At 38.1% G+C, this 24,921-nt stretch overlaps 1 protein-coding gene across 1 annotated transcript in view; it reads left to right on the top strand.

Annotated features, from left to right (window-relative positions):
* Positions 1-6,271: 6,271 nt before the first annotated feature.
* ncanb (neurocan b) overlaps positions 6,272-24,921 on the top strand; it is a 110,822-nt gene continuing 92,172 nt past the window's right edge. Inside the window, exon 1 of the mRNA XM_052123733.1 lies at positions 6,272-6,344. Within this exon, the coding sequence (XP_051979693.1) occupies positions 6,272-6,344 (73 nt within the window). The remainder of the gene's footprint in view (positions 6,345-24,921) is intronic.

Genomic DNA, 24,921 nt, shown 5'->3' on the forward strand with positions numbered 1-24,921 from the left:
CTATAAAATACCTTTCATCTCATGTTGTGGCTTCGCGTCTGGTTAGGATTCGTGTAATATTGGTACAAGCCCATCATTAGCTGGTCCAAACTGGACTAGATGGTTGATTAGTAAGGCCTTGTTTTTCAGGATCATGCTGATTGACCAGAAGGTCCAGTCCCTTCCTTTCCTTGCCTTTTTACCCCTTTCTTCTCAACCTCCATGACCAGGTCACACCTCGTCGTGATTGACACTTCCCGTCTGTTGTTAAGGGAGACTGGCTGACCCAACACCTGTGTCAGCATTATAATAGACAAAATGCGGCTGTTTTCTCATTTTGTTTTCCTTTTATAGTTTGCTCTATTTTCTTTGTCCTACACACAAACACTATCAGAGATAAATAGCTATGATTCATCATTTTTGTTTGCTTTTGTGCATATATGGTGCCCTTCAAGGCAGACTGTGATTGTCTTGCGTCACAAATAGAGATCTGAGGTTTAATGTCTGAGCTTTTAGCCCACTCATGAATTGTCTTGAAGAAACACCACATGTGTGGATTCAAAGAAAATAAAAATAAAAAATCCAGTGAGGATACAATACAGTAAATGGCGAGAAGCCGATTAAAGATCAGGTTTGCTTTGCAAATTTACAGGCGGAAAAAAGACATTTACAGGAGATATTTCTTGCTACTGAAAAATTATTGTTTGTACTGAAGTGTGGAGGATGAAAACAACCTTGACTGAAGTGTGTGTGTTTTTAAAATTAATATAAAAAAAAGAATTCTGACACAACCAAAACTGAAGAAAACGTAAAAGTAAAAGATTGATCTTGGGATTTTAAGAATTTATATTGGGATCTTTCGAACTAAGATTGTGATTAATCGAAAATTATTCATTTTACCCATCCCTAGACAGCAATGAGATTACAGTAGAGACGTAGTAGCACTCCTTTCCTCATTTGAACAATCCTGTAAGCCCACATATGAGAAATATAAATAATGATGCTTGAATTAGCAAGCACCACTAAAAAGACTGACTCTGGAACAGTTGGTGGAGGCCGAAGGCTGTGGGAGTCTACAGAGGTCTGGCACGATGTTTTGCCAGAATCAAAAAGACTAGGCTGGGAAAGACAACGGGAGGATTAGTGCATGCCAGCACACAAATGTCTTCCCACAGTAGAGAGGGAGTGGGCAGCCTTTAAAATCATGCTGTTCAAAAGACCATCTTTTTCAATACAAACGGAGTCATAAATGTTAAGAAGCAGTTGCAAACATCTGAAGTCTGAGGTATAAGGGACTCTACTTGGTCTAGATGTTTATTCGCCAAACTCGCAATGCTTTTTTGTCTACCAGTTTCTTTGTCTGTAGGTATGTGTGCTTCTTTTGTTCTGTGTGTGTTGGTATTTCTTGGAGCGCGCACGTGTGTGTGTGTGTGTGTGTGTGTGTGTGTGTGTGTGTGTGTGTGTGTGTGTGTTTGTGATGCTTGTCTGCCTCCATGTAGGAGGTTCTCAGCTTGTCAGCCATCACCTGCCTGTGACAGCCAGCAAAAACTGCATGGCTCCAACCTGCAGATACAATTAAGAGATAGACTCTCATGCTTCCCAGCTGTGATGGAGGCTGAGATGGAAGTTACGGTCTGACAGCAGGGAGGTCACACCGACAAGAAAAAAAGTCCCTCCACCTGTTGGGGAATGAAGAAAGAGGGATGAGAAGAATGAAGACAGATAGGTGATAGAGAATGATGAGGACAAACAGGAAAGTGTGACTGACACTGGCTAGTTTGTATACAGGTCTTGCTGAGACTGGGAGGAAGACAGGTCCGGCTTTGAGAAGACAATTAAAAAGAATCCTATTTTCACACAACCTCTGATGGAATTTGTTCTCATGACTTTCATGCAATATCGTCATGTTAAGTAGGGATGCTCGATCATGCCAAAAATCATAGTCACGATTATTTTGGTCAATATTGAGATCACAATATATTGAGAACAATATTGAGCACGATTATACAGACTCATAGAAACATATTGAATTTATTGAACTTTTATAAAAAAGTTTTTTTTAACAGTGGATTTCCTTGAACTTGAAATGTAAACTGCACTGGGTAGGGGAGGAGACTACTGTCATATGATAATTATTTTGTTACGTATGGTAGTAAAAATAAAGGAAAGCCTCTATCACCACCATTTACAACAGGGATGCTCACACATCTATAGAATGAGATCTACTTTTTCATCATGTTATTGCAGCAAGACCTACCATCTACCTTGGAAGAATGGTTACAAGATCTCAATAAATAATTCAAGACTAGTAAACAGTCTATAACAATAAAAAACAGCAATGAATAAAAGATTACAAATAATAGAACAAAAAATACAAATTTACATTTACACTTACGAGTCCGACATTTTAATACAAATCTCTGCTTTTAAGTTCACTTTAGACATCACTCTCTGTGTTTACATGAACACTTCACCAACATGGGCATTTTGGCGTAATTACGTGCATGCTCAGCACACACATACGTCACCTGTCAATCAAACAGGGCACAGCCGTTACTAGATTGCTAGCGACAAAGGCCTAGGCTATCACAAATACAGCCGGTTATTTTTTGGTTATTGGCATTTAAATCAGTCTGCATGTCTGGTCGGGCAAGTAAAATTCTCTTTCACTTGCTCCTTCAAAAATCTACTTGTCCGGGGACAAGCAGACAAGCGTTAATGTTGAGCCCTGATTAAATATTGTTTTCAACATTCTCCAATAAATTTTTTCTTCTTCTGCAGTATTGCTCCAAAAGTAAATGTACTTTGTTTTAAAGTTTTTTTTTACAGTTTTAGATTTATTTTGGAATAAAGCCAAAAAAGTCTGATCAAAATCGTATTTTGTTTCAGTGTATAATGGGCGAAGACTACACTCTCTCACCTTTGTTCACTTCAATCCATCTTTATCTCACAAAAAAAAAAAAAAAAACTTTCTCTTCTTTATAGAGATGCATATCTCTGATTTTCTTCATGATAAGACATACACAGTGAACGTGACACATATCATTATGACATAAGCATCAGATTATAATGTAGCTGCAGCAAATGCGCACGTGTGACGAGCATCCCTGCGCCAGAGTGTGCATCAGCCGAGAGAAGATTCAGTCGCTTCCCCAGTCACTTCACACAACTCATAGACACAACACTGACCACAGAGAGAAATGCCAGTTTCGTAGTTTATTAAAGTATTATTTGAACTTTAATAAAGGATGCTTTAAAGATATAAAGTTGGGGTGTTTCATTGCGAAATGGAATGCGGCACAATAATCGTTTCTCATTTTCATAATCGTTGGAAGCTAAAATCGTAATTTAAAGTAAAATCTGATTAATCACCCAGCCCTACCTGTAAGTTACAGGAACAGTCCCTTGAACAAACATAAAGTTAAGTGTTTTGCCAAAGGGAAAAATGGGAAAAGGGTCAGTGATGTGATGCTATTTGTTTTTATTTTTTGAGTGCCTTGATTGCAATTTCCACTTTGTCCATTTTTGTGGCCAGAGAGCAAGCGAAACATTAGTGTTTGCTTTCCAGTCATCGACCTCCTTCTATGTGTCACAACATGGTTTATATATCACTCCGTTGATGAGGGTGATCAGCTTCAACTGTTTCCAGTCACGTTGCTCTGACCTCATCCAGGTGTGAGTGATTACTGATAGCTGTATCTATACATACTGTATATATTGTGTTATATATATATATATATATATATATATATATATATATATATATATATATATATATATGAGAGAGAGAGAGAGAGAAGATAATTAATTAATAGACCACTGCAAAATGATCAGTTACTCTTCATTTACTGTTTATGTGTTTGATTAAAATGAAAAAATAAAATAATAATATAATAATCTATAAACTACTGACAACATTTCTCCCAAATTCCAAATAAAAATATGGTCATTTAGAGCATTTATATGGTCAAAATAACAAAACATATGCAGTGTTTTCAGACCTTGAATAATGCAAAGAAAACAAGTTCATATAAAATTTTTAACAACACAATACTAATGTTTTAATTTAGGAAGAGTACAGATATCAATATTTGCTGGATTAACCCTGATTTCATGCGTCTTGGCATGCTCTCTACCAGTCTTTCATATTGCTGTTGGGGGATTTTATGCCACTCCTGGCACAAAAATTCAGGCTAGTAGACATTAGATCTCTCCTATGATAGAGCCGCGGAGGTTGTTTTCTCAGTAAATAAAGGAATCTCTACACACACACACACAACAGTACCTCTTGATGCTATTTGTTGTACAAAACAACCCCAGATGGGACCTGTGATAGAAATCAATCACAGTTCTTTTCAGCCTATGTTAGGTGCATTTTAATTACTGCAGAAGCGTGTCAAGTCTTAACTATCACCAAAACGCAGAATGAGACATTTTTATGTGGAGTTCAAAGCAACGAATCATGAACACGGCTTCACGATTGCTGTAACAAAGTGGATAGCCACAGTCTACCGGCAGATTAATATTGTGGAGGATGAGAGTTTAAGAGATTGATTGCCCATTGCAATGAAAATGCAACCTATATGGGGGACCAGTTCTTTCAATTAATCAAACTCACACTTAGACTTTGGGAAACAATGTTACTTGACTTGGTGACACTTTCTATCTTTATACTGTGAAAGGCTTTGTTTGGAAAATGTTAATAAAGCATTATATTGTTTTGTTTTCTTTCCTAAGATGGAAGTAAATGCACTGTGACAGGAAAATAAGTATGTATTGTGTTTAATCATGATTAACTACAAAAAGTATGCTTAATCATGTTTAAACTTTTTAATCATCTGTCAGCACTAGTTTAAATACATTCAGCAAAATTCCACTGACTATGTTTCCTGTTATGGACTTCAACACTGCAACCTTTTGGTTACCAGCCCAGATCTCTATCCACTAGGATATACCTGCTGACCAAAACCTGTGTATCATTATGTTTCAAAGCCAGCATACTTTCATATTTCTGTAAAATGGACAGAGAATCCATACCTTAGTCTTTATCATGGCACTCGGTCAATCATTGATGGTAGCTATAATATGGAATCCATTTAACCCAACAGATGAGATCAAATTAATTTATAGACATGAATTGACTATGTGTTCACAAACAAACCGATTGTCTCATTCATTTTGATGCACTGGAAAGCTTGCCTTTCTGTTTGTCCTTGCACTGGTCTTTGACTCAGAGCAGGTGAATGGGCTGCAGTAACATACACCAGTTATCTGTGTCCAGTCTCTCAGACAGCAGCTTGTATTTTGCCCTTGGCCACAGTGAGTCAAATCCGCTGCATCTATTATTTACTGAGGGGCCCTTTGTCTCACTAACACTCAGTTTGTACTAAAGACTTTCTGCCTGCAATAATATGGAATGGAGTTGTCAGACATTTGTCTACTTTGCAGCCAAAAAGCATGAAAACCAGGTTGCGGGATTTGTCTTATTAGCTGGATGTTATTATTGTAAATATATTTATCTATTGAATGTGTCATATCTACCCCTTGATTATTGTTCCAGAATAGATTTACCCTATTCTGACTTTTCTGAGGTTTACCTCAGAAACAAATAAAACATAATAATTGTGCAAAAGAAATGATTACACATGCAAATACAACAATGACTAAAAGTATACTTTCTCTTCAAAGCATGCAGTCATGAGTAATGAGATCTCATTCAGTTCCATTCTGTGTCATTTGAGCCATTGAGTCTGTTTCATGTACTGGTTGCCTTATGTAATTATAGTGAACAATCTTCTCTGCCCATATTTGGATGACTTCCACCTCTGGTTGAAGCGATCTGAACCCTAATACCACTGGTTTAGCATTCCAAGACGTTGGACAATATGCTACATTATTGTACATACATCGGCGCCTATTCACAGCAGTTAGTTCACAGTTTCACAGTAGTAAACAGGAACTTCATCTAGATTGTTGTTGCGAAGTGGTTACTTATTGGCCCAAGTCAAAAGAGCCAACAGATCTATGAAATTCTTATCCATAGATATAATATTGCACTGGATCCTCTTTCAATATAAACATTGTTTCATTGCCTGGCAACCATAAATTGTAAGTGTGATTGCTTTGAAAAGTAATATTTATTTTCCAGGATGATCCAGGAAAAGTTTTGGGGTTTGTTCAAATCCCTAACCTTAAGTATGAGCACTAGCAATAGTCCGTTGATTGTTTGATCATTAGTTTTCACATGATTGATATTTATAATAAACCAAACTCTCTGTCTTTCATTTTCAGGATGCTGGGGGAGCTCCGCTTGACTGGGCTACAGTCTCTTCTGGCTGTGTGTCTTCTCTTCATCCTAGAGCATGGTGAGTCATTCTCTCCTGAAACTGAGCATTTATATATCCTTATCTGTCTGTGATTATATAAGTGTAGGAAGCACACTTATCGATGAAAGCATATCCTAAATTGTACAATATTTGCTGCTAGATGTTGCAGGCCATACAATGGTTAGAATAAGGGGACTTTACCGCTCTTGGTTCCCCAGAATAGAAAAACTACACCCTAGTTTTTGCCTGTGCCATATAGATTCATCTCAAGGCCAAAGTGTTTAGTTTTCTGCATGCCGCTACAGTCTGCATCTGTAAGTGTTATTTGCACATATGTCTTCCATTTAGTGTGCTAACAAAATTATCACAAAGCAGTCGTAGTGCACTTGTTTTGAGCCGAGACGTACTGGCTCATACTCAAAAAAGTATACTTTGAAAGAGTGTGAGGGGGAAAGCCATGTGAAAAAACAGAGTGTACCATTAAGACTTTATCCTTTTATCTTTTGGTATTAACCATAGCACACTTTTTCCTGACCAGACACTGATGAGCCTTTTTGGACATCGGTGGCAAATCCCCACAGCTGGATTATACCCTCTGTTGCTTCAATCTGCAGTAAATAGAGAGCCCATGAAGAGCACTTTTACCTGCAGAAAGCCTCATTTCCTCACATTGCCACCAAAAGACTTGTCATCACTCACTCTAATGCCTGCACTGGCACTCAGCAGCGGTGATATTGTGCCCACGTTCCTGTGCATAAAAAAAGAGATGCTGACGCAAAGCTCAATCTCATGAGCCATGCAGAAACTCTCGCTTGGTGCTGTGTGACAGTACAGCAAGTTCTACACTGTCAAATTCATGTTATACACTGGCCAAGCCCTGCTAGCCCTACTAAGTCATGCCTTTGGAGCAATGTTAGTCTCCTCAATGGAATCACTGATGAAAAATGTTAGTTGACAAGAAAAACTGCATCAGGATGATTTTAATAAAAACATACTGTTGTATTAACTGTGAACTAACAATGTTTTTTCAGAATTAATTAAAAATAAATTCCAGTCATAATAGCTGTGTTGGGGATTTGAACTTTGTGAGCTGAGCATTGGAAAACTGAACCCCTCTTGACATATCATAGTAAATGAAAGTGTGCAACATGATTACATGGGAACTTGACATTTTGCTACTGAACGCTTCAGTACCCCGACTCGACCCCATTCTGCCGAGATACTGACAAGCACCATCTCACATCATACATATTTGCAACAATTCAAATGTGTTTACACATTAGTTTGTATTAAAGAGTTACACAGCACATACAACTTCAACATGACACCAATAATTGATAGTTCTCCAAAAAAAAGCCAAGGTTTAAGCCATCAAGTAATCCATATATGCACAAAACAAAACTTTCAAACAAACAATCCATATGCTACAAACACTCATCGTTAACAAAGCAAAAATACCAATGACTAACAGATGAGCTTCGAACTATAAAGTGCCTCAAATGGGGTAAAAAAAAAAAGAAGTCCTAAACCTCCATGAAGGTAGAGAATTAAGTTCCTACCGTTTGTCCTTCTTTGCTTCCTTAAATAGGTGAACTCTTGTATTTCTTAAGCAGAGCGCCCCCTAATGCTCAAGTGAGTAAAGACAATGCTGCACCGAGAAGACTACTGGTATATCACTAACAGGAAAACTGTTACAATACATTCCTGTTGACTATTTTAAATAATTTACAACTAAAAGTAACTCAGCTCATTTTAGCACCAGTCTGGAGTGATTAATCACATAATTTTTCATAGATAATCACAATTAATCACAGATTATAAAAGTGCTGAAATTTGACTATATATACTCTATATAATTTCCTGTAAAAATGCATTGCAGTGCGGGAAATGTAGTCAAGCCTCTGGACTTGATGTATTTGTATGTGCATGGGTGTTTGAGGTAGGAGTGAGAGGAAAACAAGGAGATATTGAGCACAGAAACCCTGGGCTTGGTTAATATTCATGGCGCTATCAATATAGTGGGAACCTCTGGGGGTTTTGGTGTAATCTCATGCAAGATGGTTTGAGAATGGGAATGTCATTAAAAATGCTCCTTGTGTCTGCATTGAATATACATGTTCATTTTTAATCCGATGATTTCAGCATCTTATGATGATTTTAGAGAAGTCATATCTGTGTTGGCAGAGTAGGAGATACACCAGTGGAGTCCAACTTAAGACCAGATCACACTTGTTAGGAACCAAACAAATAGTCCTTCTTAATGTTCATGATTTAGTGGAGATGGCTATCGACTCCCATAGTGAAGGTTTGCTTGTATTATGAGTGGTTTTGCCCAATTAGACACCACAGGACTTGCGGAAGCACAATCTTGCCCTGTGGTTATGTTACTGAATGAAAGAGCAGGGGGAAAAATACTGCTGTTACATTTGGCATGGCACATTGACAAAAATGGCCAATTTGCCATGTGGTAGCTTGCAAATGTTTGGCCACCCTCGACACATGGAGATTTGTCAAGGCACTAAAGAGTAGGGATGGGAATCTGATTGAATTTAAGGATTCTGAATGGTTCCATTAACAATACTTTTAGTACTTTTGAGGAAGAAATATTTGGAATAAGAGATGCAATTCTTTTTGGATTTATTGTCATTAGCAGCCTGTTGGCAAACGACAGAACAGATTTTTGCAAAAGGTGTTTAATAATGATATTTTATTAATTAATTCATTTTAATAAAATACCAATACAACAAACTTAAAATTTTTATCCTTAACTAAACATGGACATATCAACAAATGCCCAGTAATCACACTTATTTAAATTTACAAGCCTTAAGTACACATAAAGGCCAGTTCACACAGGCAGCAACACGCAGTGCCAAAGAGACAATATCTCGTTATTTTTCAATGAGAGCCGAGTGATTTCCAGCAACACGAGAGTCAGCGGTTGCTGGCAACAAGATGTAGGCGTGGCAAGCAACAGGACAAAGTTGAGAAAAATTTAATTTAAAGGGATAGTTCACCCAAAAATGTAACTTCTCTCATCATTTACTCACCCTCATGCAATACCAGATGTGTATGAGTTTCTTTCTTCTGCTGAACACAAACAAAGATTTTTAGAAGAATATTTCAGCTCTGTAGGTCCATACAATGCAAGTGAATGGTGACCAAAACTTTGAAGCTCCAAAAAGCACATAAAGGCAACATAAAAGTAATAGATATGACTCCAGTGGTTTAAACCGTGTCTACTGAAGTGATCTAATTGATTTTGGGTGAGAAAAGACCAAAAAGTAGCTCCTTTTTCGCAGTCAGGTCACTCCACTTAAATATCATGACACACCGTTGTTCCCCTACACAATCGCCAAACAGAAAATTTACAAAGTTATCAGAAAGATCGAGGAGCGCCTACAAATGTGGGCAAGTTTTGAGTCGCTCTTATTAAGATGACATCTCCTCACGTGGCACCCACAGAGAAAGCTGCGAAAATATTGTCAGATCAAGATGAGTTCAAGTAAGTCAGGAAAATAGTTAAGATGTGATGTAGCGGTGAAGATTACTGGAACTGTGCACATTCTGTCTATCAAAGTGGCATAAGTGAGTAAGTTGCTTACAGACAACCGCTCTGACTGTTGTACTGTCATGCAGTTTTTTCATAGTCCAATCTTTAATAAATAGAAAGACAACAGTTAGTATGATGAATAATGGTCAGCTTGACACTAATTTATTGATCTTATCTGTAGTGTGGAAGCTATTATTAAAACTTTTACCATGGCAACCAATATTTTCTGCCAATATATATATATTGCTGAACTATGGTTGTCATGGTACATGTTTTTAGTAGAATATATGATGCTTTTTAGAGTCTGTGAAATAATAATTTCTATAAGAGTCTGTCTATATCAGAATTGTTTTAGTTCTAAAAAGTGAATAAATTAAAGGATATAGCAAATACAGCATATTGCATGGTTTTTTGTGTGTGGGTCACAGGTAAACACATCATTTCTAATTTGGGTCCTGGGCCGAGAAAGTTTATGATTTACTTTCTGATTTAAAAGAACCAACTTATAAGAGACATTTGTTCAAGAATCAGGCTACACTGGTCGCAATGTATGTTTCACACTATAGATTTAAAAGAACCGACTCATAAGAGTCGTTGGTTTGTGAATCGGACTACATTGGGTGTGCTGAAGTACTGCTGAACTGTAGCGCAGGCAACAACATCAGAGTATTACATTTTTTTTGTATGTGTGATTTATACTTTTTATTCGCTTTCTTTTCTCAAGGTACAAACATACCAGTGGTGGCAGGAAGTTACACACAGAAAGGAAAAGACAGAAAAGAGATAAAGTTATAACAACAACATCTTTGCAATGACATCTTAATATAGATACAGACAATTAATAATATAGTTCTGATTAAAATTGGTCTCCCATTTGAATGGTGGAAGAGAACCAATAACTGAACTTAAAGTCATGCAATTTTTTCGGTTCCAGTATTTTTTTTTAAATTGTAATCAGTTCTGAATAAGAACTGGCTCTCAATTCCCAGCCCTACTAAAGAGAAATACACATTCAAATTAGTAATTTTGTCAATATTGTTGACAGAAGAGATCTTTGCATCATTTCTTGGTGTCTCTGTTGCCACGGCAATCATTAAAGGACTGTGATAATGAGGAGGGCGGAGCCGGGCCGTGAGGACACATGGCCATCCCTGAATCAGGCTAGTCAGCCTAGAGGAGGATAAACACGAGCCAGAGGCGCCAGCTCAAGAGAGAGAGAGATGCACGAGGCAACGCTGCATGTGTATCTGGCCACTGTAACAGTATAAGGATGGGCAAGGAGGAGGCGGGAACAGGCTAAAGAGTCAACATAAAGGTTTAATGATATAAATTAACTTAAAACAACATAAAACATAAACAAACAGACACCCATGCAGCATGGCCGCGTCGCTCTCTCTCTCTCTCTCTCTCTCTCAAACTGGCTCCTCGGGCTCGTCTTTATCTCCCTCCCAGCTGATTGGCCCAATCCAGTCCCGTCCTCCTATTCATCACAAGGACGTTTTAGGAAGTAGCTAACATTCACCGCTCACATTAACATTAGCAAAGGTTGTCTGTGTGTGGGAGTCGATGTGTCTTCCTTTTGTTCAGAGGAAGGTCATGTGAAAAAGGTAGGCGGCTGATGTCTATTTGACAGTATTGGGATCATTTAAGGTCTGTTAATGGGGAACAGAATCACCACAATTACAATGTCATTTTTTGCACTTACACTAAAACACATTAATTGCTTTGTTCCTTTTGGTTGGAGTGGTAATAAAAGGCCCATCACTTCATAAAATCCCTCAAATATCACTATAAAAGACGACATGGTTATTGTCAGCACAACCCCTGCCTTCAATCGATCAGTCTTTTCTTGGCTGCTGGGTAATTGAAGACAATGGGGCCACTGTCAGCAAGCAGCCAATTACATTAGCCTGCAGAGAAAGAAAGGGAGAAAGAAAAAGCATCCAATGTTGTCCATATATTGTGGAGAAGATTCATCCAAGTGATGTTGCCTTGTGTTCCCTCCTCTGGGTAGATAAAGGCTTCTGACAGTACTTATGCATTTCAGGCCAAGGAGATGGAAAATGTGACAATAGTCAACAATCACAATACATCCATATTAGACAAGAAGTGGCGAGTTTGGTCTCTCTCCATCTTTATCCTTTTGTATGTTTTTCCTTCACAAAAAGAGTGCATCATGCACCAGCTTTCTTGTTAGTGCAGCTTACACCCCCATAACCCCCTCAAAACCTTTAGTATTTTCACTCTATATTGACTCAAGCTCAGCTGAATGAGGAAAGATTTAAAACAACAGCAGATTTTCAAACTAAAGGGCGATCTCTAGGGGGTTATGCTTGTAAAAACATTTCCATCTAAATGCAGATTTGCTATATCTTCTACAATTTCACCATGCTTCAAACATTCATTATTTACCCATGTAGGACCAAAGCTATTTTTGTTCTTTGCTCTGAGGCATAATTTGTTTTTGTTTTAAAAGCATGTATGTGCAACTGATTTATTTTTATTTAATATAGTAAATTGGACCAAGCTTGGAACAGAACACTACAGACAAAAGTTAAGAAACCATTTTTGCACAAGATTGGCACAGTTTTATTTTTAACTCTATCTGGAGAGCAGCCTAATTCACGTACATATATTTTAAAATGAATCTGAGCAACCTGCATTAATGCAATAAGGATTCCTGAGCACATGGGACTGCGTTGAGTGCTTGGGGAAACATATTCATGCTCTGGAGTCTGCTAACGCTCTCCTGAAGCATGAATTCAGGCAGCATGAAGGTAATTCCAGCAGCTTTTCCTTATTACAAGCACTACTTCCCTGGAGATGGACGGAAAGGATGGAAAATGTGGGGTAGTATTGGAGACAAGTTGTCCTGGTGGAAGAACCAGAGAGCAGGATTCCATCCCTCCCGAGCCAAGTTATGCTTTACAACAAAACACTTACAATTGCAAATCCGTTCCACTCTCTTTCACCTTTTGGAATCCCAATGGATGACAATAAACCCTAAAGCCGGACCATTCTGTGACCACCACCGCTGATTCTGGATCCTCAACATGAATCTAACCTTTAGAACACACTCAAATCGAATAACTCCTATTGGTTTACTAATTCGCCACACTTCCATGTTTTTGAAGATGGTGTGTCTTGATTGAACAAGACAAGATTGAACTCCATTTTCCTCTCGCATTGGTGTCAAGCACTCTCTGGGTAGCTTTTTCACCTACAGTTTGTACAGTCCATTCCTCTGAGGAAAGAAAACTTCAGTGGATGGTGGATAAGTGGTGTTCATCAGCTATAGTTAGAAGAGTGGGCTGCCATCATCTCTACCTATATAGTCGTTACCCCTCTAAGTGACTGTCTCTTTCAGGAGATGACATAATCCTTCATGCTTTAGCTAAATGTCATCCTGGATGAGTTAACACTTTCATACTTAATATTATAATGCACATTATAGTTTGTCACCTAAATTAGATAATGTTGTTTGAATTCATGCTTAGCAAGATTCAGCTGTGTTTGAAAAGTTGGACATGTCAGAGAATTTTAAAATTGGGGTTTCCAATAAATCATTTGAATCATTCTCAAATCAATCCGAATGATTAATATAAAATATCACCATAATCTAATATTGGTAAAAAGTAGCAGCAACAAGTTTTTTCTTCTCTTCTAACATTCAAAGAAAACTAGATTTATTTCTAAAATGGAATCCCAACCTCACTCTCAACTTCCTCACCAAATGATCAATGTGTGGTTTAAATATCAGACTATTATCTAATAAAATACCTAAACATTTAATAACTTGAACATTGGACACAATCTCAATTTCAGCACCCTTGTACAGTCTTTATTGGAATATTGAGATATTTTGGATTTAGTAAAAATCATAAATGTGGTTTTGGGTTTTAAACAAATTTTAAATATTGAAGTTGGGTTTCTATTTTTTCAAAAACTAATTGTAAATTTTCCAAAGCAGTTTTCAATTTAAAAGCAGAACAATAAACAACCATAACATCAGCATAAAACTTTACATTTGCATCTTGAACATTACATGGCAAATTATTAATATAAATAATAAACTAAAGGGGATCCAACACTGAGCCTTGTGGGACCCCTTTACAAACAGATAAAACATCTGGAAATGTTATCATATTTAACACACTGTGTTCGTTCTGCAAGATAATTAATAAACCATCCAACTGCTTGTTCAGACAATAAAAACTTAGTCAATCTTTGTAGCATTTAATTGTGATCCACTGAATCAAAGCTTTACATAGATCTATAAAAAGAGCACCACAATGCTTCTTTTTATCAAGTCACTGAATAATATCATTGCAGTTATCATAAAATGATGCTTTCTAAAACCTGACTGAAAATTATTTAAAAGAGCAGAGCTTTCCAAATACTCTTTTAGTTAGTTACCTGTCAAGGTCTCCAGGAGCTAGAACTGACAGATTTGATATTGGCCTATAATTATTCATAAGTGAGGGCTCATCGCCTTTTAACAGTGGACAAACAAATAATTTTTCCAAATTCTAGGAATTGTATTACTGATCAAAGTAAGATTAAAAAGATAAGTCAATGGCTCTGCGATATAACCTGCAGAAAGTTTTAAGAAGTAAGGATCCATACCGTCACTCCGTGACCTCTGTGTGTGAGACGTCACTGATGTTATAAAAAAAAAAAAACTTCCTCATTTCTCTTCTCATGACTGATTTCAGATCAGAGGAAACAACTACAGCCTGGTTACTTGTTTGTCGGAGCCACAAATTAGTTAGTCCTCCACGGGCTGCTGTTAGCGACCATTAGTTTTTTTTTTTTATGATGATGATAAAGATCAACGAAGCTTGTGTTAAGAGCGAGTAGCAGCCCTAGAAATTAAGTGGCGCAAAGCGCAATTTGAAAATTTCCTGAGAAATAGGTTATTGCGCTCCTTTCAAGACATTTCAAAAGTAGGTCTGTTTGCAGCGCAAAGTAGAAACTCTGTTCATGCATTTGCAGTTTGGAGATTCCACCAGCAGTTGATAATAAAGTTAATGTACAAACATATGAAAAAATATAGTGGAACATCAAATTATGAACATGACAATCACTGTTGTACAGGTTTTATGAAACCAAAATGTATGAGATTTGGGTTAAACTATCTCTAGGTCATGGTTTCTTTTTTATTTATTATTATTACGTTTAAATTTACAATTGTATTTATGATCTAATTTATATTGGTATTTTTCCACCTGTTGTCGTAGAGCGATAAGTCCAGGATGGCTGCCGTACTGCATGTTGTGTTGGTTTCCAAATGTTTAACATTGGAAGACTGAGTGTTTTATGTGTTTATGAGCTTAATATGTCTCATGGATGTTACTGGACTGAAACTGCTTGATGAAAAAGACTTCTTCGGAAGCCGTTTACCTGCCTATGAGTCTTATATATTTGCTGACTATGATTGGACATCTCCTACTGCAGTTCAAGCTAGCATCCTACATATCTGTCTGTGGTGATTCCTGATTTTATGGTCCGATTTTCTGGTTATGAACTTTTTTGTAAAAGTTGGCACATGAAGCATTCCTGTGAGTGTCTGGTATTAGTCACGGAAGGATCCGGATTTGAGAAATCTGATTGTTTGTGGCACCGCTAGTCAACGGTGCCTTCCAAACTTAATCTGCATCGCTCCTACAGTAGTCTACTCTGCAACGAAGGGAGCTTGAGACATGGCAAAATGTGAATTGCAATTGTGTCGCTATTGCAGTTCCTTCTGATGACAAAGGCCAAATCTCAAGAATCAAGGTTTGGGAAAAATGATTTATCATGATTATCTACAGACATTACTTGGACATATTTTATACAAACAGACTCTTAAGTATGTCAATGAAGGACATAATCAGTTCTTACTGCCTGTTATGATGTGTCATTATGTGTTAATACATAATTTCATTTTAAAGGTGGGGTATGTGATTTTCTTTTTTGACCATTTTTTCAAAATAACTTGAAATCCTATTCCTAACCCACTTACTGGCTGTAAATTAGAAGCACTGAAATGAAAATTAAGCAATTTAATCATCTGTGGAACGGGCAGGACTCGAAAAACTCCAGCCGATCATTTTCAAGACCATCTAGAATCATTGGACAGAAAATGTGTCAATCAAACGGTCGTACCATGCCCCCCTCCCCCCACCACCCTGGCGCGCGTGTCCCGTTCGTCATCAGCTGCTTTCAGATGGAGCGGCATTTACTACACAGAGCTGTAGTTCATCACTGACAAGCTGGGCAATTTACCCTTCATTATCACGGCCCAGCTTGTTAGTGAACTACGGATCTGTGTAGTATACGCCGCTCCATCTGAAAGCAGCTGATGGCGATTTACTAATCAATTAATGCACTTTATGTTATGTGCTTTACTGACGAGATCGCATAACAATCTCATCTGATAACGTTATATCGGTCAGCCCTATATTTAGCCATAAACTTTGGTGACAACCAGGACGTCCAATATATTTTTATATATTTTATATTTATACAATATATATTTACATTTCAAAAACATCAATTTTCTAACAATACTAATGATTTATGTGACTGTTGAATGTTAATAATATCTGGTGCAACTTACCGCTGAATGTTGTGCCATGTTGACGGTCTTAGCAGGTAAATGGTGACGTCATGCAGAAACTCCAACCTATGCTAGCCTGGCTCGCTCTCGCGCATCTGAGTTTTCGCTCGTGCATGATTGCGCGTCCATGTTTTTCGAATGGGTGGAGTCAGGGCCAGCGTTGGAGGAGAGAAGGTAGGACCTTATGAGTTGTGTATTTTCAAAATCTGCCGGCCGTTTTGCAAATCACATACCCCACCTTTAACAGGTAGATTTTTATGAAACTCCACGAAATAAACATGAAGCTTAAGCTCTTAATTGCTTTACTTTTGTTGATTCTGGTAATGTTAAACCAAATTCTGGTCCTGAAACACAGTATTCAAACACCTTCTGATTTTAAGACAAGGTCTGGGCTGGGAATAATTAATTTAAATGTTCGCAGCCTTTTGCCTAAAATGGATATGGTTTGCATTTGGGCTCAATTAATTGATGCTGATATTATGGTGATCTCGGCGATTTAGTGTAATTTTTTATTTAATACATTTAATAAGCAATCAGTGACAGTGAGGTTTCAATTTCAGGGTATCAGTTAAAGAATACTGACCACAGGCCCGGTTCCAGATCAAAATCACTGAGGGTGCCTCTGAAAATAGTGGGGGTACACTGTATGAAGTAGAGATGTATCGTAATTACAATTTTTTTAAAAAATATATATTAAATAATTTTTAAATGCTACTAAAACAATGTAAATAACCATTTTTATGTACAAAACATTTACTTTTTTTCACATGATCTGTCACTGAAAATGACAGCAAAATTGTGCACCTGCAGATTAGGACATACTGAGTTGCACAATCATACATGTTTATACATTTTGATGCAGAAATTTTGTGTTCACAAAATGCATGAATTCTTTTGTGTTTGCTGGGATTTAAGGAAATCTGCTTGACGATTTTACAGTATTAGTCTTACATATTCAATTGAGCAGAAGTGTGCAACAGTTTGGGTACAGGGGCCACATCAGCCGTTAAGTTGATCCTGGAAGAGAGAAGATAAAAAGGTCTGCATAGTTGTATCTTTAAGCCCAGAAGTAGTAGTGCACTCACGCACTCAATGAGTGATGCACAATTTTCTGAAGTGTACATAGACTGATGGGACCATTCTGCGATTGCTTGAAGTTTTGCTGCTACTTTTCTATCATGTGTTTGAAAAAATTAATTAAGAATGAGTATGTTTATTTCACCATACTTAATTGCAGTGGTAATTTAGTATTCAATTTAACACTACATCAGGAGTCTGGTTTCATTTTAAAATGAAATATTCTGAAATTATAGATTCTACAGTCTTATTTTAATGTTGGCCACCAAGTGGACCCATTTACATGTTTTATTCTGAAAACATTATCTGCTCATTTACACGCTCGTGGGTCATGATGTGGGTCTCATCAATGGTTTATTTGGCATCCCATTCAGCACACAACTGAATAAAACAGGCTGCATAAAACTGATAAATGATTACTGCCAGAGTAACATTCCCATACAGGTGTGAGGGACATCAGCATTTCAAAATGCAGTTAACATTTTCCTCTCTCACTTGGATTTGCCCATGTGTCCCATCCGTGTGTGAATAATGCGAACATCTATTGATATTTTACTAAAGTTCAACACTGAAAGGGTTTGCTCGCAGAATTGGCACTAAACTACACAAGCAGCCTCACAAATGGACACGGAGTGGCTGCATCACACTTTTCTTTGAGCAAAATATTGCACTATTGAGCGATTAGGTGTTTTTTCTATGAGGAGAAAGCACGCTCTTGCATACAAATTGCATAAATTAAATATGACATAGGGTGAAAAATTTCCTATTTGTGCATGTATAAATCTATGAATGGGGTGTTGCATATATTATCTGGCAACCCTGAGCATATTAAAAGCTTGTGGATGCGCGATAGGTCCCAAAGCCAGATAAATGAAATCTAATAAAAAAAACATTCATTATAGATCGACCCACAGGCAGCAGTTTGCCCTGGTCTGCAATTGGGGGTGCTCTAAGGTTCGTTTGATGGTGCTTAGCACCCTCAAGCACCCCTGTAGAACCGGGCCTGGCTTACCATCCACGGAGAGGCGATGACATAGCTATTTATGTTCAAATTAAGTATTATGTCAATGTCTTATCAAAGAAGTCTCTCTCTAAGCAGTTTCAATTGCTTCTGTTAAATGTAACTATAAAAAGGATTGTAGTCTATAAGTTTTAGGCTGTTATAGACCACCATCAGCTGTTAAGGAATCCCTTGCCTCCAACATTCAAGGCAAAATAATTGTCATTGGTGGTATGAATTGGGATTGATTGACTGCAGCATCAGACGTTTATAAATCATTATGTGATTCATTGAATTTTACATAATTAATGTTTTCTCCTACACATCCAAACACTAAAGATCTGACAAAATCATCTCTTATTGACTTATTTTTAACAAATACTGAGGCTAGGAAATCAAACTCAGATGCACATTGGTCACAATGTAGAGATCTTAGGAACAAGTTTACCGCACTAATTAGAAAGACTAAGGTGGATTATTATTCAACAGATTCTATAGAAAATTTATGTAAACCCCAAAAGTTTGGAAAACTATTAAATCACTGTCATCTAATAGTCCTACCAGTTAACCTGAATTTATTGAAGATGGCTCTGTTGAGGTGTGCAAGAGGGTAGATATGTTGAATTGTTACATTTTGTACCATCTGGATTACTTTCTTCTCATGTTATGGATTGTTCTGTTTCTCATGATATTAATGAAACTATGAATAGGCCTGTGGAAGTTTAATTTTGTAGCCTTTTCAGAAAATGCTAACTTTGTGGCCTTTTTAGAAAATGCTAGTTACGTATGTAACTGGTTATATGAGTAGTGGATAACCATCAGGGTGTTGCTTCATAGTGGATGTTCTCTTGCAGTTCCTGCAGATCGAGAGCTGTATACCAAAAAGGTCACTCCGTGACCTCTGTGTATGACATCACTGGTGTTATAATATGAGGCGTCACACAACAGACTTCCTCAGATACCTGGTCTCTTCTCACCCACTCCGCGTGACCACATAACATAACATAACAGCTACATACATACATAACTAGCATTATTTTTCGTACTTCCTGACTGCCAATGAGCAGCCCAGGATGTTGCAACACCTCTAATGGAATGGCCTATGGCAGGAGCAGGTAATGTGTAATCAGCATGTTCATAAGCTCTCTGTATAACCTTGTAAGGGGGTTAAGATGGGCAAGGAGGAGGCGAGAACCGGCTTGTCAATATAAATCATATTTAATTAAACTCAAAACCAAAACACACAAACATAAACACACACATGACGGACTGCAGGCATGTTAGCTAGGTTGCTCTCTACCACCTCCTCCAGCCTAGACAAGGTGCAGACTGCTGGGCTCCCTGTGTTCTCTGTGTCTCTGAACTTGAAACTGTTGAAAACTCAGAAACAAAATCCTTACACACTGGCACAGAGAAATCACTAGCCACCGTTCCTTGGGCGCTGGGTCCTGCCCCATGAGCAGGCCCAGCTTTGCAAGAGCTATCATCATAGCTGTCTGCAGGGGGAATGTATGGCTTTTTGAAGAACCAATTTCCTCTTGCATCGATGTCAAGCACTCTCTGGGTAGCTTTAACACCTACAGTTTGTACAGTCATTGTTTGAACAAATTGTGCATCAGATAATGACAATGAGAACAGATTGCGCTGAAACTTGGTATTTTTGAAACTTGGTATACAAAAAATGTGGGAACCCTGGAAAAGGCTTCCAATTTGATGACATAAGGTTATGTTTATATTAGGAACAGTCTGTATAAAAACAGCAGATTTTGTTAACAAGGGAGCACAAAGCAATTTATTTGTAGTAATGCAACAAGACTTGCCAACATCACATGAGACTCCTAAGCAAAGACATGAAACATTCAGCATTCCACGAGCGCGTAGGATATTTTTAACGCAAGTTTTATTGCGTTATTGATTCTCATATGTAAGAGCAATATACAGGATGACAATGAAGTACATTTAGAGCCCATGCAATGCTAGTTGTTTTATGGTTAACATGCGCTTGATGACAACCATAACGTCTATTGTTGCCTGCAGAAAGGCTGTAATCGAGTGGAGGACATGGAGAATTATGTTTCTAAGAAAGATGGAGCATAGCAGAGCATCCATTCAAAGCCATTTGAAGTAAATGGAAAAGAAAAAAAAATGCGTTAAGCCAGGATGAAGCCATTGCCACCACCCAGCTGTCCAATCTCTCTCACTTAATTATGATGGGGAGTTGCTGGACCGGGAGAGATGCAATTTCCCCCTCTCCTCAACTGGTAGAAGACTCCTTTTTTAACATTAAATCAAATCAAATAATTGTGGGGCAGGTCCAGACACAAGGTGCTGAATGAAAGCAACTCTAATGAAAATAAATCAATGAATTTTTGCACTCTTGTTCTGAATAGTTGGTGCCCTCTCTTCTTCAGCCATGTCCTTCATTCAGTCTGGGTTGCAACAATTACACTCTCACCTTCCTATATGCAAGATAGAATGAAGAGTGCTTTGTGCATTGTGATAAGCTCTCATGCAGGTGTACATAATTGGAATTGCATTTCACATGCGGGTGAGAATGAACCATCAAACCCTGTTTTGTCTATGCCACCTATTGATTTATTCCCCTCCGAGGCAAAAGGGATTATTACCAGTGAAATAACTCCATTGAGTCATTCGGTTATTGCTGGTAGGGTTTGCTGAATTGTTGCACTGTAAATTCACTGTAAATACAGAGAGTATAAATAATATATTATGTACTGTTGTATGTTGTATTGTTATTGAGTGTAGCAAAACAACTTATGTCTTTCTCAAACCACACAAATCCTTAGTTATGTTTATATTACTCCTCAGGATCAATAATCAAGCTTCAAATAAAGGAGCTTGTTCCAGAAAGTCAAGCTTTCTGTAAGGATTTTGTTTTGTGTATCACTGGTTATGGCCAATGTTGGGAAATTTGAATGGAAAACTACACTACTGCTGACTATATATTGCACAAAATACACTGTATACTGTTTGCTATATTTAAAAAAAATGGTATGTAAAACAATATGAATTATGCAATGATAAAGGATTCAAGCACACAGTAGTATGCTTCATTGTTGTTAAATTAATGTATCATGTTGCATGTTTAATTCAACATTTTATCCTCTAAAAAATACAGATAAAAATTATAGCATTTTTAATCCTTCAGTTTTGGAGAAAATTCCAAATAATCATTTGGTTTTCAGGTCAGAAAAGTTCAGATCCACATCCACTCCCTTTTTATTATAAACATGAACATAGGCTTGTTTGGAACACTAAACACAAGCTTTTTAAAATAGCATTTCCTCTGGAATGAGCACCACCTAGATACCAATGGTGGTTCTATTCTTTTACAGTAAATATTTAGAGTATACCCTTCATATTGAGTAAGAAAATATATTAATTAGAGTACTTGTAAATGTTATCTATTTGAAACAATTTCATGGTTTTTATTCAAAAATATTTTTATTTCAGTGCATAAACGTTTGCCTGGTGAAAAAAAAAATCCCATAGAAACTTCAATTCAAAAGGTCCCCACACATTTCTTGGGATTAGAATGTCATAGACTCTTGAGGATGGTCACTTTTGAACTCCAAAATGGGGTTGAAATCTCCAAAAAATGGCGGGGTTACTCAACAAAAGGTTTAGGTTAGGGTCTCCGTATATTTTAGTTATATCCTTCTTAGCATGACATAATCTTATGGAAGCGGGACTGAAAAACCTATGTAGACCTCTACTGTGGGCTTTTGTGGGCAGGAGCGGGACAATACATCAAAGTTGCGGGCAGCGGAACAAAATGTGACATTTTTGCGGGAGCGGGACAGAATCTCGTAGAAGCGGGTGGACACGGGTCTGAAAAATCTATCCCGTGCTGACCTCTAATACAGTATTCCACAAGGTGTTCTCTGTTGCCTACTGCACATTTTGACAAATGTACAGTAGTAGTAAATTCTGATATTGGATGAATACAGACAATTAGCATACTATGCACAAAATACATAAACTCAGCAAAAAAAGAAACATCCCTTTTTCAGGACACTGTATTTTAAAGATAATTTTGTACAAATCCAAATAACTTTTACAGATCATTATTGTAAAGTGTTTAAACAATGTTTTCCATGCTTGTTCAATGAACCATTAGCAATTAAAGAACATGCACCTGTGGAACGGTCGTTAAGACACTAACAGCTTACAGACGGTAGGCAATTAAGGTCACAGTTATAAAAACTAAGGACACTAAAGAGACCTTTCTACTGACTCTGAAAAACACCAAAAGAAAAATGCCTGCTCATCTTTGTGAATGTGCCTTAGGCGTGCTGCATGGAGGCATGAGGACTACAGATGTGGCCAGGGCAATAAATTGCAAATGTCCGTACTGTGAGATTCCCAAGACAGCACTACAGGGAGACACGAAGGACAGCTGATCGTCCTTGCAGTGGCAGAACACATGTAACAACACCTTCACAGGATCGGTACGTCTGAAAATCACGCCTGCAGCACTGGTACAGGATGGCATCAACAACTGCCTGAGTTACACCAGGAATGCACAATCCCTCTATCAGTGCTCAGATTGTCTGCAATAGGCTGAGAGAGGCTGGACTGAGGGCTTGTAGGCCTGTTGTAAGGCAGGTCCTCACCAGATATCACCGGGAACAATGTCGCCTATGGGCACAAGCCCACCTTCGCAGGACCAGATAGGACTGGCAAAAAGTGCTCTTCACTGATGAGTCACGGTTTTGTCTCACCAGGGGTGATGGTCAGACTCGCGCTTATCTTCGAAGGAATGAGCATTACACTGAGGCCTGTACTCTGGAGCGGGATCGATTTGGAGGTGGAGGGTCTGTCATGGTCTGGGGCAGTGTGTCACAGCATCATCGGACTGAGCTTGTTGTCATTGCAGGCAATCTCTACGCTGTGCATTACAGGGAAGACATCCTCCTCCCTCACGTGGTACCCTTCCTGCACGCTCATCTTGACATGACCCACCAGCATGACAATGCCGCCAGCCATACTGTAGCAGATTTCTTCAAAACAGCAATCGAAATGTAGTCAAGTCAATAATTTCTGGAGAATTAGTTTCTGGTTTCAAAAGAAGATTTTTATTATAGAGTAACAAAGCCGAGGTGGTCCATGGAGCATCTGAAATTACACTTCAGAATCGTGCATTTTTATACAGTTTCTGCTCACCTTAACTCTTTTGGGGCTTTTCCACTGCACGGTACAACTCGACTCAACCCAACTCTGCTCGCTTTTTTGAATCGTAGAATAGATTTTTTGAATACCAAATCTGAAACAAACACTAGTATCTCTCCTCCTTGTGCTTCAGTTCCAGTTACCTCTAAGAAAAGAGAGATTTAAGCCATTTTGACCTCACTGTAATAATCAGGACCATTAACTCAGTGCTTGCGCTGAATTTGCCAAACTAAGTAAGTCTGAAAAGGCTAATTGGATAAAGGAAAAAGAAAGGTGTTGGAGGTGTGGTTGTAGACACAGCCCTGATAAGTGAACTCTAAAGAAACCTTGTTCCTGCTGTGGTGGGCAACATCTCGATGTGCTACATGAGACTGCAGCTACAGAACCCCTATTGTCCTAAATCTCAGCACACCCTGTCGCTCTATCTACATGGAATAATTAAGCCATTCAGTGAGTGATGTTGAAAATAGGCCCTGTCCAGCTCCACAGTGGGAGGATAACACTTAATACATATGCTTTATTGGATGATGGATCTGAAAGGACAGTTATATTGGAAGCAGCAGCAAAGCACCTTGGCCTGAAAGGTACTAATGAAGTATTGACGCTGAGAACAATCAGATAGGATATTGTTCAGCAAAATGAGCTGCCATATCCTTTTGAAGTGTCTGCCATCGCAAACCCAGGGGTTTAGTTCCAGATCCTAAATGCCAGTGAGCTGAATTTAGCACAATAACCATGTCCAGCAGACACTCTACAACAACGATATGAGCACTTGAAATTCTATTGAAAACTTTCAACAATATGCATCCTATGGTGCTCATTGGAATCATATCATCCACATTTGATAACCCCAGTCAAACCTGTTCAGTTGGGTCCACCAGGCATTCCAGTTGCTGCTCGTACTCTGCTGGGATGGATAGTTCAGAGTCCTACTACCTTCCTTCAGCACCCTATAGGTGAAAGCTCCTGTCTGCACACCATATTTCTTTCCCCTTTTCAAACCCTACCTCAACATGTGGAGCAAGTGTAGCAGCTTGATTCATTGCCTTTCCAGAATGCCAAGGAGGTAACTCACTCCATGCATGATCAAACTGCTGTTGAAATGCTTGAGAAAAGAACTGTTTGTCACAGTGGATGGAGTATGTTGTTATGTGACTCCCCTTATTTGTCGTAAGTATGCCGCACATCTCCA

The sequence above is a fragment of the Xyrauchen texanus genome, chromosome 50 (assembly GCF_025860055.1).
Source record: "Xyrauchen texanus isolate HMW12.3.18 chromosome 50, RBS_HiC_50CHRs, whole genome shotgun sequence".
NCBI lineage: Eukaryota > Metazoa > Chordata > Actinopteri > Cypriniformes > Catostomidae > Xyrauchen > Xyrauchen texanus.